The sequence below is a fragment of the Accipiter gentilis genome, chromosome 8 (genome assembly GCF_929443795.1).
Source record: "Accipiter gentilis chromosome 8, bAccGen1.1, whole genome shotgun sequence".
Lineage (NCBI taxonomy): Eukaryota > Metazoa > Chordata > Aves > Accipitriformes > Accipitridae > Astur > Astur gentilis.
In genome coordinates, this window is record NC_064887.1 from 9,714,888 (window position 1) to 9,728,405 (window position 13,518).

The 13,518-nt window shown below is 50.0% G+C and overlaps 1 protein-coding gene across 2 annotated transcripts in view; it reads left to right on the top strand.

Annotated features, from left to right (window-relative positions):
• The first annotated feature begins 3,584 nt into the window (after positions 1-3,584).
• The window catches only part of TRABD2B (TraB domain containing 2B), a 298,441-nt gene continuing 288,507 nt past the window's right edge, over positions 3,585-13,518 (top strand). For both annotated transcript variants that reach the window (XM_049808878.1, XM_049808879.1), the window contains exons 1-2: positions 3,585-3,764; positions 4,343-4,903. In XM_049808878.1, the coding sequence (XP_049664835.1) occupies positions 3,657-3,764; positions 4,343-4,903 (669 nt within the window). In that variant the 5' untranslated portion in view covers positions 3,585-3,656. The remainder of the gene's footprint in view (positions 3,765-4,342; positions 4,904-13,518) is intronic.

Consider the following 13,518-nt stretch of genomic DNA (forward strand, 5'->3'; position numbering starts at 1 on the left):
TACAATTACAGAAAAGAATTAATTTCCCTTGCTGTTACCAAAGAGTTGTCTTCGTAAAAGCTTGTGGCATGCTTTAGTATCTTAGGTGGAACATTGTGATACTTATCATGTGGTTTGTGGTCTCCTCTTCCTACTGCCTGAAGCTCTGGCTGCAGTTTCCCCAACCTGACTGTCCCACCAAATCGGTACACACCCGCATCATGCTCCCACTGGGATTTCTGTTCCTGTTCTGCTTTTTTTTTTTTACCCCTTCTTCTTCTTAGTCATCTTACCCACAAGCGGCATAAATCAAGGCGAGGCTCTGTTTTCACAGCTAGGCAGTTCTTGCAACATCAGGGCTGAGTTCAGGGAAATGGCTGCAAAACTTGCTATACCCCCCCCCCACACACCTGCCTTTTGGCTAACGGAAGATGAGCACAGTGCCAAAGATGTTTGTTTATTCTTGCCCTGGGTGCTTTGATATGTATGCCATCGATGAGGGTAATCACCGTACCTCACAACACGGCACCCATGACTGAATGGGGCCTCACTTCTCCTTATAGACCTCTTAGGCATCGTCTCCAACATGCGAGATGTTGGGTCACATCACTGGAGATGTCCCTACCAGCCTTCTGATGAGGACCCTCTGTTCTTTCACTACTTTGGAAGAGATTTGGGAAGGAGCTAGAAAAAGGGTGGGTCAAGTCAAAGCCACTAAGCCAGGCAAGTGCAGCCATGTCACTTTGGAAGTGGCACTTGCTGAACACAGGCATGCAGTTTGGTGCAGCTGTGAACAAATGCAGCAGCCCTCCATGCTACAGTGTCACGATAGCATCAGGCCTGTAGCTTTTAAATGGTTTCTGGCAGCTTAGGGAAAAACAACAGGATACTGTGTTGTGACTGGAATTGGCCCTTGTGGAATTACATCTGCTGGGACACGGACTGCACAACGCTTCCTGCTCCGGACTTCATTTCAGGTGGGGACACAGCCACCTAAGGTGACTGTCCAGCACCCTTGCACGCTTGTGGGTGGCCTTGGAGTGAGTGCTGAGGCACGTTTGGGAGAAAGGTGGGGCTGCTAGAGAGAGAGAGAGAGAGAGATGGCGTGGGCACGTGCAGCTAGGCCCTGCCCTCCCCATCTTTTCGGGGTTGTGTCATCACACCGGCAATGCTGGGGAGGCATGTTGAGAGGCCCCAGTGTTGCGTCCCCTGAGGGTAGATGGGGCGGGGAGGGCACCTGAGAGCTGGCTGCCTACAAAGCAGCACACACCCACCTGCTGCCACCCCGTGTCCCAACAGCACAGGGCCACGGGTGACACCAGGCCACCAGCACCCAGTGTGGCCGTGACTTGGTTGTCTCACTGGACCATCCTGTGCCACGTTGATGAGTCACCTTGCGGGCTAAAAAAACCTTCTGCCTCTTTCTGTGCCTCTGTGTCCTTCCCTGATCGGAACCTTATCCCTCAGGGTAGAATCAGGAAATTAAATATTTCTTTGCAAGAACTAGAAACACCATGAGGAAAACAAATCCCCTGCTCCTTTGCATGATTTTTACCTGGCTGGAAGATCTGGGAGCAGAGGAGAAATAAGAGGTTGAGGAGGACGCTCACTAAGAAAGGAGCCACTAGTCCCAACGCTGTGGTTAGAACGCTCTCCTGCCTCTGGAGGCCAGGAACAGAGTCCATGGGATGTGCACACAGTGGTTCAAAAGTCCCTTCAGTGGCCTGCGTAGCTGCATTTGTTCATCAGTAACCACAGCAAGTGGTGTCCCCTCTCAGTCTCCACAGGGCTGTCAGGAAGCCATGTTTATAGCCAGCTAGGCCTAACTCTGCCACCGTCCTTGGCAAAACCCCTGCTGGCTCCGCTCTGAGTCTTGCTAGAGCAAGGACTCCACCTCATAACAGCAATCACTGTATTTCATCACGCAAACTTTGGTAGTTTTGATTCTTCTCAATAGAGTGAGGAACTTCCCAATTTTGGAAAGGTTCACAGTCATGGAGGTGGTGGGAAGGTCGGGCTCCAGATCCACTCTGCTGTGCGCACTGCATACGGCAGGCCAGCTGGCAGGGACACCTGGGGCCACCAACACAGCGGGGCTGCGTGGTGGTCTGCCGGGAGAAGGGGCTACGGCTGGCACCCCGACCCCCATCCGTGCCCCGAATGGATCCAGAGGCAGGATCCGGATTCTGCAAGTGACGGTGGCAGGCATTGTCAGTCTATCCTCTGCTCTGAAACCCCGCAGCTTTAACAGAGACGGGACACTTGGGAGGAGGTTTGAGTTGCAGCTGCTGGAGTTCAGCGCCTGCCGCCAACACCCTCCAGAGAAAGCTCCAGCCCCTCAGGGGTCCTGGACGTGCTCCTGTCAGGAAGAACCAGCTCAGGTCCTGCTGGAGGAAGGTGCTTCCTCCTGAGGCTTTTTGGTCCGAGTGGAAGCTGGATAGCTAGCAGTGCAAGCAGGACAGATGCACATTTTGAAAACACACGGAGAGAGGTTTCCTTCCGCCCTCCTGTGAGGCTGAGGAGGCGAGGGACCCCCCCCCCCCCGGGGCGGCCATACGGATGAGGATACCTGGGGCGCTTGGGTCCAGCGCTGCCAGCGCCATGGAGGACCCACGTCCTTGGCCTGCCCTCCACCCCGGCGCTCAGCGAGGCCTTGCTGCCCCTGGGTTCGGAGGGGCCGGGGAAGGCGGCGCCTGCGAGGACATGTCGCCTCACGCCTGGGAGCCGAGCGGGGTCGGAGCAGCCGGCGGCGGGCTGAGGGGGCGCGCGCCAGGGCATCCCCTCAGGAGCCAGCCGCTCTCCGTTCCTTCCCGCCACAAGCCCCGTCTGCGTGATTTTGTCACTTTTTTTTTTTTTTTTTGAGTGCGGGAATGTCGAAACTTTTCCATTTTCGGCTTTTAAAGTGAGGGAAGGTCCACGCAGGTGCCGCCGTGGCTCAGAGGCGGCGGCGGGTGAGGCGGGAACGCCACCGCCCCTCAGCCGCCGGCCGCCGCGCGGCTGCGCTGGGGCGCCATCGCCCCCTGGCGGCGGCCCCTGGCGGCGGCGGCGGCGGCGGGAGGCGCGGGCGGGCCGGGGCGGCTGCGCCAAACTTTCCGCCGGAGCGCGAGTCTGGCCTCCCCGGTGCGGTGTGCGCCGCCGCCCCGCGGAGCAGCGCCCGCCCTTCCCAGGGCGCCGCGGGAGCCCCCCTTGGCCACCGAATTTAAAAACCCAAAGCCCAAACCTTATTCTTTTTTTACTTTTTTTTTTATTTTCAGGCTATTCCCTCCCCACACACACCACACCACCACCTCCTCCCGAACCGGCGGGGCGGGAAGGGAGCTTCTCCGGTCTGCAAAATCAAAGCATGGCGGAGGCTGGCGATGAGAACCGTCCTCCCCAAAGCATCCAGCGCCTCTGACAAGCCCGGAGCCAGAGGGGGTGGGGGTGGGAAAGGGCGGGAGGGGGGAGAGCATGGGAGGGAGGGGGCGGCCAGTCCTTCCCCCTGCACTTGTCAGATGCAGATGGGACTGGCAAAGTTTGTTTGAATAAAGAAAAAAAAAAAAAAAGCCAAAAAAAAAAAAAAAAGGGGGAAGAGCAGGTGGAGGGGGAGGGAAAAAAAAAAAAAAAAAAAAAAAGGATCCTAGAAATCCAAAAAGGCTCATCTGGGAAGGAGAGAGAGGAGAGCGAGAGGAAGCGGGATGCAACTCAACCTGACGCTGATCTGCTTCGTCTTCGGGGGGTTCCTGCCCGACGCCGCGGCCCGGCGGGAGCAGATGGACACGGGGCAGTGCGACCTGCCCCGCTCGGTGAGCCGGGCCGGGCCGGGTCGGGCCGGGCCGGGCCGGGCCGGGGGGGCGCGGCCGCCGGGGGATGCGCGGCTGTCCGCGGCGCTCCGCGGGAGCCACCGGGGCGCGGACATGGGGGGACGGGGGGACGGGGACACGGGACACGCGGGGGAGGGAGGGACCCCCCCCCCCAATCCGCGCGTGTGCTCGCGGCCCACGCGGACGCGCGTGGCCCCGCAGGTGTGGCGCTGCCCCGCGTGTCCCCCGCGAGGGGTGCGGTGTGCCGGCGCGCCCGCCCGCCCGGCGCGGAGGGGGCCCCTGGGCTGGGTGCGGGTCCGGAGGGATGCGGCGTCTGGGTGGGCGCCCGTGGGGGAGAGAGGAGCGGGGAGGGGTGTGTGGGGGGGTGTCACGGCGGGACCCTGCCCTAGGCGGGCCGCCTGGTGCCCGCGGTTAGGGCTTGTGCAGGGAGATGGGGCAGAGGGACCCCCCCAACCCCCCGCTCCTCCTTCCCTGCGGGCAGCCCCGGGGGTGGCATTCCCAGCGTGGGCTGCCCCTCTGCCCCTGAGCAGCCCCCCCCCCCCCCGCTGTCCTCCCCGCAGCAAGGAGAGCTCAACTCCTTCCTCTGGACCATCCGCCGCGACCCCCCCGCCTATCTCTTCGGCACCATCCACGTGCCCTACACGCGAGTGTGGGACTTCATCCCCGACAACTCCAAGGCCGCCTTCCACGCCAGCTCCAGCGTCTACTTCGAGCTGGACCTCACCGACCCCTACACCATCTCGGGGCTGGCCAGCTGCCAGATGCTGCCCCACGGGGAGAACCTGCAGGACGTGCTGCCGCGGGAGCTGTACCGCCGCCTCAAACGCCACCTGGACTACATCAAGCTGATGCTACCCCACTGGATGACCCCGGACCAGCGGGGCAAGGGGCTCTACGCCGACTACCTCTTCAACGCCATCGCCGGCAACTGGGAGCGCAAGAGGCCCGTCTGGGTGATGCTCATGGTGAACTCCTTGACGGAGACGGACATCCGCTCCAGGGGGGTGCCGGTGCTCGATCTCTACCTCGCTCAGGAGGCCGAGAGGATGAAGAAGACGACGGGTGCGGTGGAGAGGGTGGAGGAGCAGTGTCACCCGCTGAACGGGCTCAACTTCTCCCAGGTAAGGAGGCTCTTGGGCCTCGTGGCTTATCCCAGGAGGTGGGCGCCGTTCTCCTCGCGTTTCGGTCGGGTTATGGGGGCGAGCCCTGAGCCTGCTGCAGCGGGGTGGGTCACTCGCGGGCCTCAGCAGCCTTTGCGTGGGGCTGCCCGTTTTCCGTCGCGGCGATCTGTGCTGTCCGCAAAAAACGTGCGATGTGCGCAGCGAGTGCTGCGTGTTTATCGTGTGTATCATTTATCGGAGAGGCAAATGTCCAGGGTGTGAATGTGCGTGTCCGCTGGCTTGCCACTTGTGAGGGAAACTTCCACGCCTCCCGTCCTGTCTCAGAGCTGGGTAAAAAGTGGGGTTTTTTGTTTGTTTGTTTTTAAGTAAAGCAGCTCTGTGGTACTTGTCAGGAAGAGAATGAAGCATGAACAATGAAACAAGAAATTTCGACATTGTTCAAATAGATTTAAGTACGTGCAAACTGTCGGTCGTCTTTTTAGTGGTCACTCCAGGTCAAAACAAACTGGCTCATGTTGCCCTCGCGTACTGTGGAAAATTAAGTGTGCCATCTGCGTGGATTTTTTTCATTTCAGAACAGGTAAAGTTCAGCAAAGAGAAAAGGATGTAGATGAAGAAACAAAAGTCACTGGTGTAACTGGACTCCAGAATTCTTTCAGTGGGTTTAGCTTTAAACAACCAAATACTAAGCCATGCGATCTATTTCATTTCAGTGGATTAATCAGGAACACAGTCACAGCTATTGACTTTGCTTTGTGAAACTGTTTATATGAAATCAGATTTACTAGAAATTCAGGAAATGAATGTGTGTGGAAGAAAACAAATAATCCAGGGGAAATTTAAGATGGTGTCAGTTACTGCTATGATATTTCATTTTTAACCTGCTTTTCGTCATTAGTTTTGGATCAGCCTATTTCCAGCTTTATCTTACTGTCCTAGTTTGAGAAAAAAAATTCTTGGTGATGTGAGAATAAGGATTAAAGGACTGATCTTTGGTGTGATTAAAATGTCCTTAGAGTGCCTTCAGCCCTTTCTCCCCTGAAGTCTAGTAGGAACTGTTTTAAGGGGAAAAAGTCTGGCTTTCACTAACATTTGGTTCATCCTATATTTCAGCTAGAAGTCTGACTCTGCATACAGCTTTAAGAGAAGAAGATTGGTTGTATATGCTTTTGGAGGGATTTTCTTGTTTATCAACAAAAATAATTAAAAGAAAGCCCCTTGGGACCTTTGCATTGATTAACACACTCGCAAAACAAGGAATTCGTTTTACCCTGTTCTGTTTGAAAGGTTTAAGTGCCTATCCTCTCTCTTGAACCCCTCCTTTAAGGTGAGGTAAAAATAATTAACCGTTCCAGACATCCAACAGTATTTGGTTGTACTAGGTCAAAAATGGCAGTTAGAATCAAGCACATGAAAGCACTTGGTTAAAAATGTACCACTTGGAAGCTTTTTAAACGTGAATCATATTACATTTTTTTCTTTTTAGAGAGAGAGTGCGTGAGCAACAGAGAAAGGAAAAGGGACAGAGTACAAAACTCACTGGTGCTCTTACCATAATTCTGTTTTTCTCTCATTCTCTAAAATTTTAAATAGAAACAAAAATTTCCCCTTCGTTTTGCTACAGTAATAATCTAAAAAAGAACAGCAAAGTTATTACTGCTATTGGCAAGTAAAGGACAATCATTTATGCAAAATATTTGCATTGATTAAAAAAATACATTTTAATTATAAGAGAGAATTGATGTTGCTGCTAAAATAGATGAGTGTTCAGGAGGATTTTTCCTAGATTGAAGCTTTTTCTGGGAACAAGGCCACCAGAACAACATGAGACAAAATTAAACAAAACAAACCAGATATTTATTTTCTTGCTTCCTCTAGGTTTCATGCATCCTGACACCTGGCTAGTTGTTTAACAATAGTAATTTGTAATGTTATCACACCGTCTGGCAGTCCTACTGCTTGGTGTATTACTGTGCTAATTTAGTGGAGTGGATTACTATTGCTAGGTTTCGCCTCCCAATTTCAGGTCTTGGAGCCTTCCTTAAGCAACACGTAATTAAAACACACTAAAATGGAAATAAGAAATTGAGCAGCTTTTGTCTTGTAGGGTGTTTGCGCAGTTTGATGAGAACATCTGTGATAAATTACAGTCCCAAATCTGCTAAGGGCATCAGCAGTTTTTACCTGTTTTCAGCATTACTGTTACAGGAATACTGCACGTAATTTCTGCATTCAGAATTCAGGTTTTAAAACTGTGCCTTGCTGAATCATGTCAGTGCTTTTGTTTCCCACGTCCCCAAAGTCCAGTATTTTTGCCCTAAGCAAATTAAAAAAGAAAAAAAGCTTTTCTTTTTTTTTTTACTTCTTCCCCTCAAAGGCAGCTTTGTGCTACTGCAAATATTTAATCTGACTACATGCACCAAATCTGTTAATCTGATATGGTGAGGAGGAGGAAATCTAGGAGTGGTCCCGGTGTGGTACTTGGTTTTGATCTGCTCTGAAAGAAAGCGGATACACTTGCATTTTTGACCAGGAACGATCTTTGAAACGTTCTGTGCGTGGCTTTGAAATGTTGATTGTCTCAGCCGGATGAAAAGATTAAGGTGGCTCATATAATTAGCTGCTTCCTGGAGAGCCAGCTCTTGCAGGTAGAGCAGGGCGCATTGTTTTCTATTGTAAACCCAGAAACTTTGTAGTTTGACGCTCGGCTCCCCCTGAAATCTCTGCTGAGTGTTTCGTGCCGCTCTCCCAAACCGGCACCGCTCTGATCGCCCTGCTTTCCCGCTGACCGGCTGCTTTCCTGCATGGCTCCCGGAGGAAGCATCCTCGCTCCCCTCGGGACTCTGGCGGCTGCTGGTCACACAAAGTCTGGGCCCTGGGTATTGTATAGCTGGTGGCAAGGTGTCTGAATCGCAGCAAGAGACTGGGTTGGGAGCCTGGCAACAGGGGAATTCAGATCAGGTTTGGGTCAGGTTGGAGTTTCACCGCTCCTTGGTATGTAAAGTTTCAGGGTTTTCACTGAGGGTGGGACAGAAAGAGCTAAGAGGCACGCAAAGAGGAGGAAGTGGACATCTTTTCTGTCTGACAGTGTAGATGTTTAGTTACAGAAAAGTGCAAAATCAAGTGTGCCAGGACTGAGAAGAGCTGGTGAGGGGCGGATGGTGTTCAGGGCCTTCTCTTGTTGGGATCATGGCAGAGGCATGGCAGCCGGCGCCATGACAGGCCGTGAGGACTCGTCCACGCATCCTCCGAGGTCCAGCTTGGGAGAGGGTTAAGCTTCCCCTCCTCTTGGGACCCTCTTGCGGGTCTGTGGTGGAAGGCTCTCCCCAGGCTGACGTATAGTGTTGTTGGAGTAAGGAGGATGGTGATGGTGACTCCTATAGCTGCTCAGGTCTGTCTGTGTCCGCCCTGATCACCCAGGGCTGTGGCGGGAGCCCCACTCAGCCCCCGGGGGCGAGTGCCCTCGGGCAGCATCGCATCCCCTCTAAAAGCCTGCACGGTCAGCAAGGGGAAGGTCTTACTCCTCTACCCAAACCGCGCTGCCCTGGGGAGGTGGATGGATGGTAGCTCTCACTTGTGTTTGATCCTGTTTCTCAGCAGGATCCCCACGCTGAGACAGTGTCGATATCCCTTCCTCCAAGTTAGAAATCAAACCCCTCTCCCATCCCATCCCATCCTGAGCTTGCTCTCTTCAAGGAGAACCTGTACTCAGCTCGTGCCAGATGCCCTGACTCCCAAGGTTTGTGAGAGGAATTTTGTGTCAGGGCCCGGCTTCATCCTGACCTGTCCGTGGGGGAAGCCGTCAGGCTGGCGGGGAGCTGCCGGCACCCCCTTTTCTCTCCCTCCACAGGTCGGGGCTTGCGAAGCCCTGACTCCGGTCTTCTCCGGCCTGTATCATTTCCAACTGCAGGGGGAGATGTTAAATATCAAACCGGTGTTGATTGGATCAGAGACGGCCTCAAAGAAAGAAACCTTAGACCGTGCCAGATTAAACTTCACACTTCACCATTCTTCCCTTTTCATTTCTTTGCCGCCTCATTCTCTGCACAAATAAACCTCCTCTCCCTTCTTTCTACCAATGAGACAGCACTCAAGGGGCAGGAATGACTTTGTTAACAAAATCAGTCTTCATTTCCCAGGTCCCGCTGTTCCATCAGACCCTGGGACATGGCAGCTTTGATTACTCTAGTGATAGGATTAGAGGGGGAACAAGTGCTGGTTAATAAAAGGCCGATGGGTGGTCCATCATGTTTGGTCACTGACAGATCTGCAGTCTTGAAGCTGGACCTTCAGTGGCAAAACAGCACGACACAGTAATATATAGACAGGGCCACGGCCTGGACTTGCTATTCTGTCTCCCCTGTCCCCCTGAAAAATTAAACATTTCTGTGGTCACAAGGCTGGGATTCTTAGAGCTGACAGGGACCGGTATAACTGAATTCAGGGGAAATTTGACTGTGTATACTAATGAAAGATCCAGGCTCAAAGTTTTCTGAACCGGTTTAAAGGGCTCAGTTTCAGAGCTAGTTGACTGACAGTCTGTATAGTTTATTTGAGGTAGTATTACTGATTTTTGTTTTTAAATTTTTTAATCTTTTTTAAAGAAAAGTGGTTTTTGCCTAATAGAAATAGCACCTTTTTGCTTTTAAAAAATTTCAGGCTTCATGAAAAGGGCAAGAGTCATCAAAAATAGCTTAGTATCATTTGTTTTGATTGCTGAATATTGGTGAAAGAAATGTTGTTAAAAGGTTTGATTATACATACTTATACATAGTGCACATAGTTTTCAGCTTGCTGGCTTTAATTAAACTACCACCCCCTTCACCCCCCCTGCACCTCAGGGTAAAAAAATTCTCCCAGTAACATTAACCTTGGGGTAGAAATTCATACAGCAGAAGTAGAAATCCTTCCATTTAACCCCCATTGAATACTAGTGGAGCTGCTTTATGTCTTTACCAGGGGAACTGTTGAGGGTGAAATTATGCAGGTATTAAAACTACAGTAGTCACAGTAACACCTGAAAGGATCAGCAGCTGATGTTTTATAGCTGTTACTAACTGTACGTGTTGCTCTTTACAGCCAGTTACTGTGTGCTTCTTCAGCACAGCCCCCTTGAAAGGCCCACCCTGGCATTTGATGCCTATTAAGAAAAAAACCAGTCGGTTAATGATGGCTTGAGGGGCAGCTGGCAATTCATCTATTGTATTTATTGTGTATATAACTGCAAGAAGTGTTTGTAGAACAGGTTAGATATGAGCCCTTCATTTCCCTCTGATCCTTCGCACCTCCCTTGGTAAGATCCAAGCCCAAGACAGGTGTACGTGCCTCCCACAAGCAGATCTGAAGAGGATTCTGCTGGTCCATTTGTTTGCAAAATTAGGGGTGCTGCTTGTGATCGGTTTTAGGCAGGAACTGCATTTTTACAAGGTGGGCTTTGAAGGGAACAAATCCCCAGAAAACAGTGCTGAACTGGCAGTCAAGGGAGTCCCTACTGTAATTGAGGCAGCTGAATGTTACCCACGTATAGAAGTCAGATAGCAGAATTGTGCCATTTTTTCCTGTGTGTGTGATGAGAGGTGAGTTGAGGTCAGAGTGTGGTCTCTTTGGCTCCGGCGATGCCTGGTCCCGACGGCAGGGAGCCCTGCTACCGCTGCAGCGTGAGGGGCGTGGGGAGCACCCAAGCACATGGTTTGCTCCCTGGAGGAGGTTCACTCCCTGAGCTCTGCTTTGGGGAAGGGGATCAGAAGAGGGAGACGGATGACCCAAATCCATCCCCGTACTTAGGCACTAACGCTGCTTTCAAATCCCTGTGGGATCTCCCCTGGAGCGGTTTGCCACCTCCAAGCTGCTCACCCAGTAAGTGCAAAATACCCCCCTCTTCAGTAAATGATATTTCCACAGTGATGATTTTCTCTCTGTTTGTTGTCTGCTGTCAGTTTCTCATGCTGTTGCAACAGCAGTCAGGATCCTGCCCAGGGCCTAGAGTGCTTTGCTTATAAACAGAACGAACCATTGACCTTAAAAACCTCAACTTCAAGTATAGTGCAACCTACAGTCCTCAGAAAGTCTTTAACAGCCTCCCCTCAGCTCCCTAGTGAGTAGCAATCCATGTTATAAAGCCAGCCCACATCATTCAGGCTAGTCAGAGGTTCCTGTATTGAAAAGGCCAGAAATGATCTTAAGCAAGGGCACTCATTCACCTTGCACTCCTGTGGAGACGGAGATTGGTGGCAGGGCTCCTGGCAAAGCATATTTGGAAACTTCAGAGGGATGTACTGTAAAATAACAGGTTTCCCCTGTGCTAGGCTTTACACTGCAAACCCTTATTAATCTCTTCACTGTCATTAGGAGTTGATGAGACAGGTAAAAGGCAGAAGAAATCACAGAGTTACTGCTTGAGCCACGTGAAATTGGTGTGATTTCTTTAATCTTTTGGTCCTACTAGAGGGGTTCCCTGCATGCTTGGATGAGGGACTGTAAAATTACTTCCCCAGAGCACAGTGTTTAGGACAGCACAAAAATGGAGATTTTCAGCAACAACCAGTGTTTTGGGAACTTCATTTTTTTTTTTTTTTTTAGCTTTCAAGAGTCAGTGTTAGAAGAGCCGTATTTTGCAGGGAAACGTATCTGCCTTGTGTCCACACATTCCCAAATCCCTCTTTCAAGCTGACAAACAATTCGGATCCTAGATACTACTAGACTTAAAATCTGCAGAAAGCACTGTGGGTTGATCACAAAACTTAAGTATCTTTCTGAACCTCTCAAATTTTTTATATGTTGCAGTCACTAAGACATATTTCTGAATGTTGCAACAATTTTTGAACCTAGATACTCTTTCTGTAACCCATAAAGCATTATCGTTTCCAGCTCACTTGTGACACCAGAAATTAAACTGGCACCTGCAGAGCTCAAAATTGTAGATATCAGTGTTTGAACTTAGTATCTCGGTTCTTGGATTGGAATTGGAACAAGGCTATACTCTGCAGAGTGGGAACAGACAGTGCATGACTGGTTGTATCCATCACAACAGCTGGTAGTTATGGCGTCTCATTCGTATCTATGGACTTGCTTTTTCTGGTGTTCAAGAGAACAATATAGCTGCCTTGTGTTATTGTTATTATTTATTGGATCTAGTTATCATTTAAATGCACAGAGAATTAGAAGTGACATGGTTAATACCTGTGTAAGAAGCTGAAGCGGGAATTAGCACAGATGACTGCTGCTTTTATCACTAGCTATTCCAACAGCAGTCCTTACCATTTGGGTTTCCAATTTCTAGAGCTTCTGCTGCAAGTCATTTCAGGACTTCTAGCACAATATAAATGAAAGTTGCTAAAAACTGTAAATTAAAACCATGTGTTCAGCATTTTGGGATGGATGTTGTATGACTTGAGGAGGCTCATTAGCAAAAGTATTTTTAGTTTGAATGAGATCAAAGACCCTAGATTTTCCACTCTGAGGGTCATTTAACATAGGACTAGACACTCCATTTCTCATCGTACATACACTCCCATAGGCCAGTTATGCCTGAAGAAATCATCATTCCTGAAATACTGTAATTAGATTTATTATCAGTGGGCCACTGCTGATCACCTCTGTCCAGGCACTGCAACAACACTGCGGGTTGAAGAGTCTTGCAGATGTCAAAAGGGAGTTTATTACTGACTTCTTCAGAATCAGGATTGCAGCCCATGCCAGTGGGTCGCAGTGTTAGATGTGAAAGACCATTGGAATGAATCAAATCCTCTATGTTGTGCTCATTCCAGAGTGTCCCTTGAAGCCAGGGATAACACTGAACCATTCCCAGAAACTCCTATTGGCAAATAGAGAAAGGATTGTAAAAAAAAAGAAAGAGTGTTTTGATTTATTCTTTTCCTAGGCTCAGTTAACACAGAAGTTACGAAACCTTTCAAATGAATTCCAGTCCAGAAGTTCTTCATGCTTGGGTATCCCTGCAAAATCACAGTTCATTGAGATGGGCATGGAGAAAAGCTAGCAATTCAGTCGTGGCCAACATGTTAGCTGTAACAGCACAATTAAAGGAGTAACACTAAATGCTTTATGTTTTCCCCAGATTGCATCATACTTGCTTCTTCTACCCCAACTCTTGTATTGGGGCACCCGTTGGGAGACACAGATATCCCCAATACATAAAACAGAGAAGAAGCTGCCTTCATAGAGCAAAGCAATATTCATCAGGCTCCCTTCGTGAGCCAAGGAATGAGAAAAAGGAAACAAATCTTCAAGTTATTTCAAACCTCTTTCCATTTTAATAAAAGTCAACTTACGAGGAACACAGGGAAAATATTTCTTTAAAGCAGGAGATTCTATGTCTTGAAAGTATCGCCTCAATATTTTAGGGACTATTAAATCCAAGGTCTCCATTAGGCTCCCTCACTTTTGTTAACAATCACAATGAAGACTGATTATTCTCTGTACACTTTCTGCCACTGCACAAATTTTGCTTTCCTTTAATTTCTTGCAGGCTTTTCCTATTACAGGTGACAGCATAATAGTGATGGGGAATATTTTTTTAAATGTGAGACAAAATGCTCACAGTGTAGGAGTTTGCAGAGTCAGCAGAGGGGGAGAGGGCAAAAGGGTGATTTGAGAAA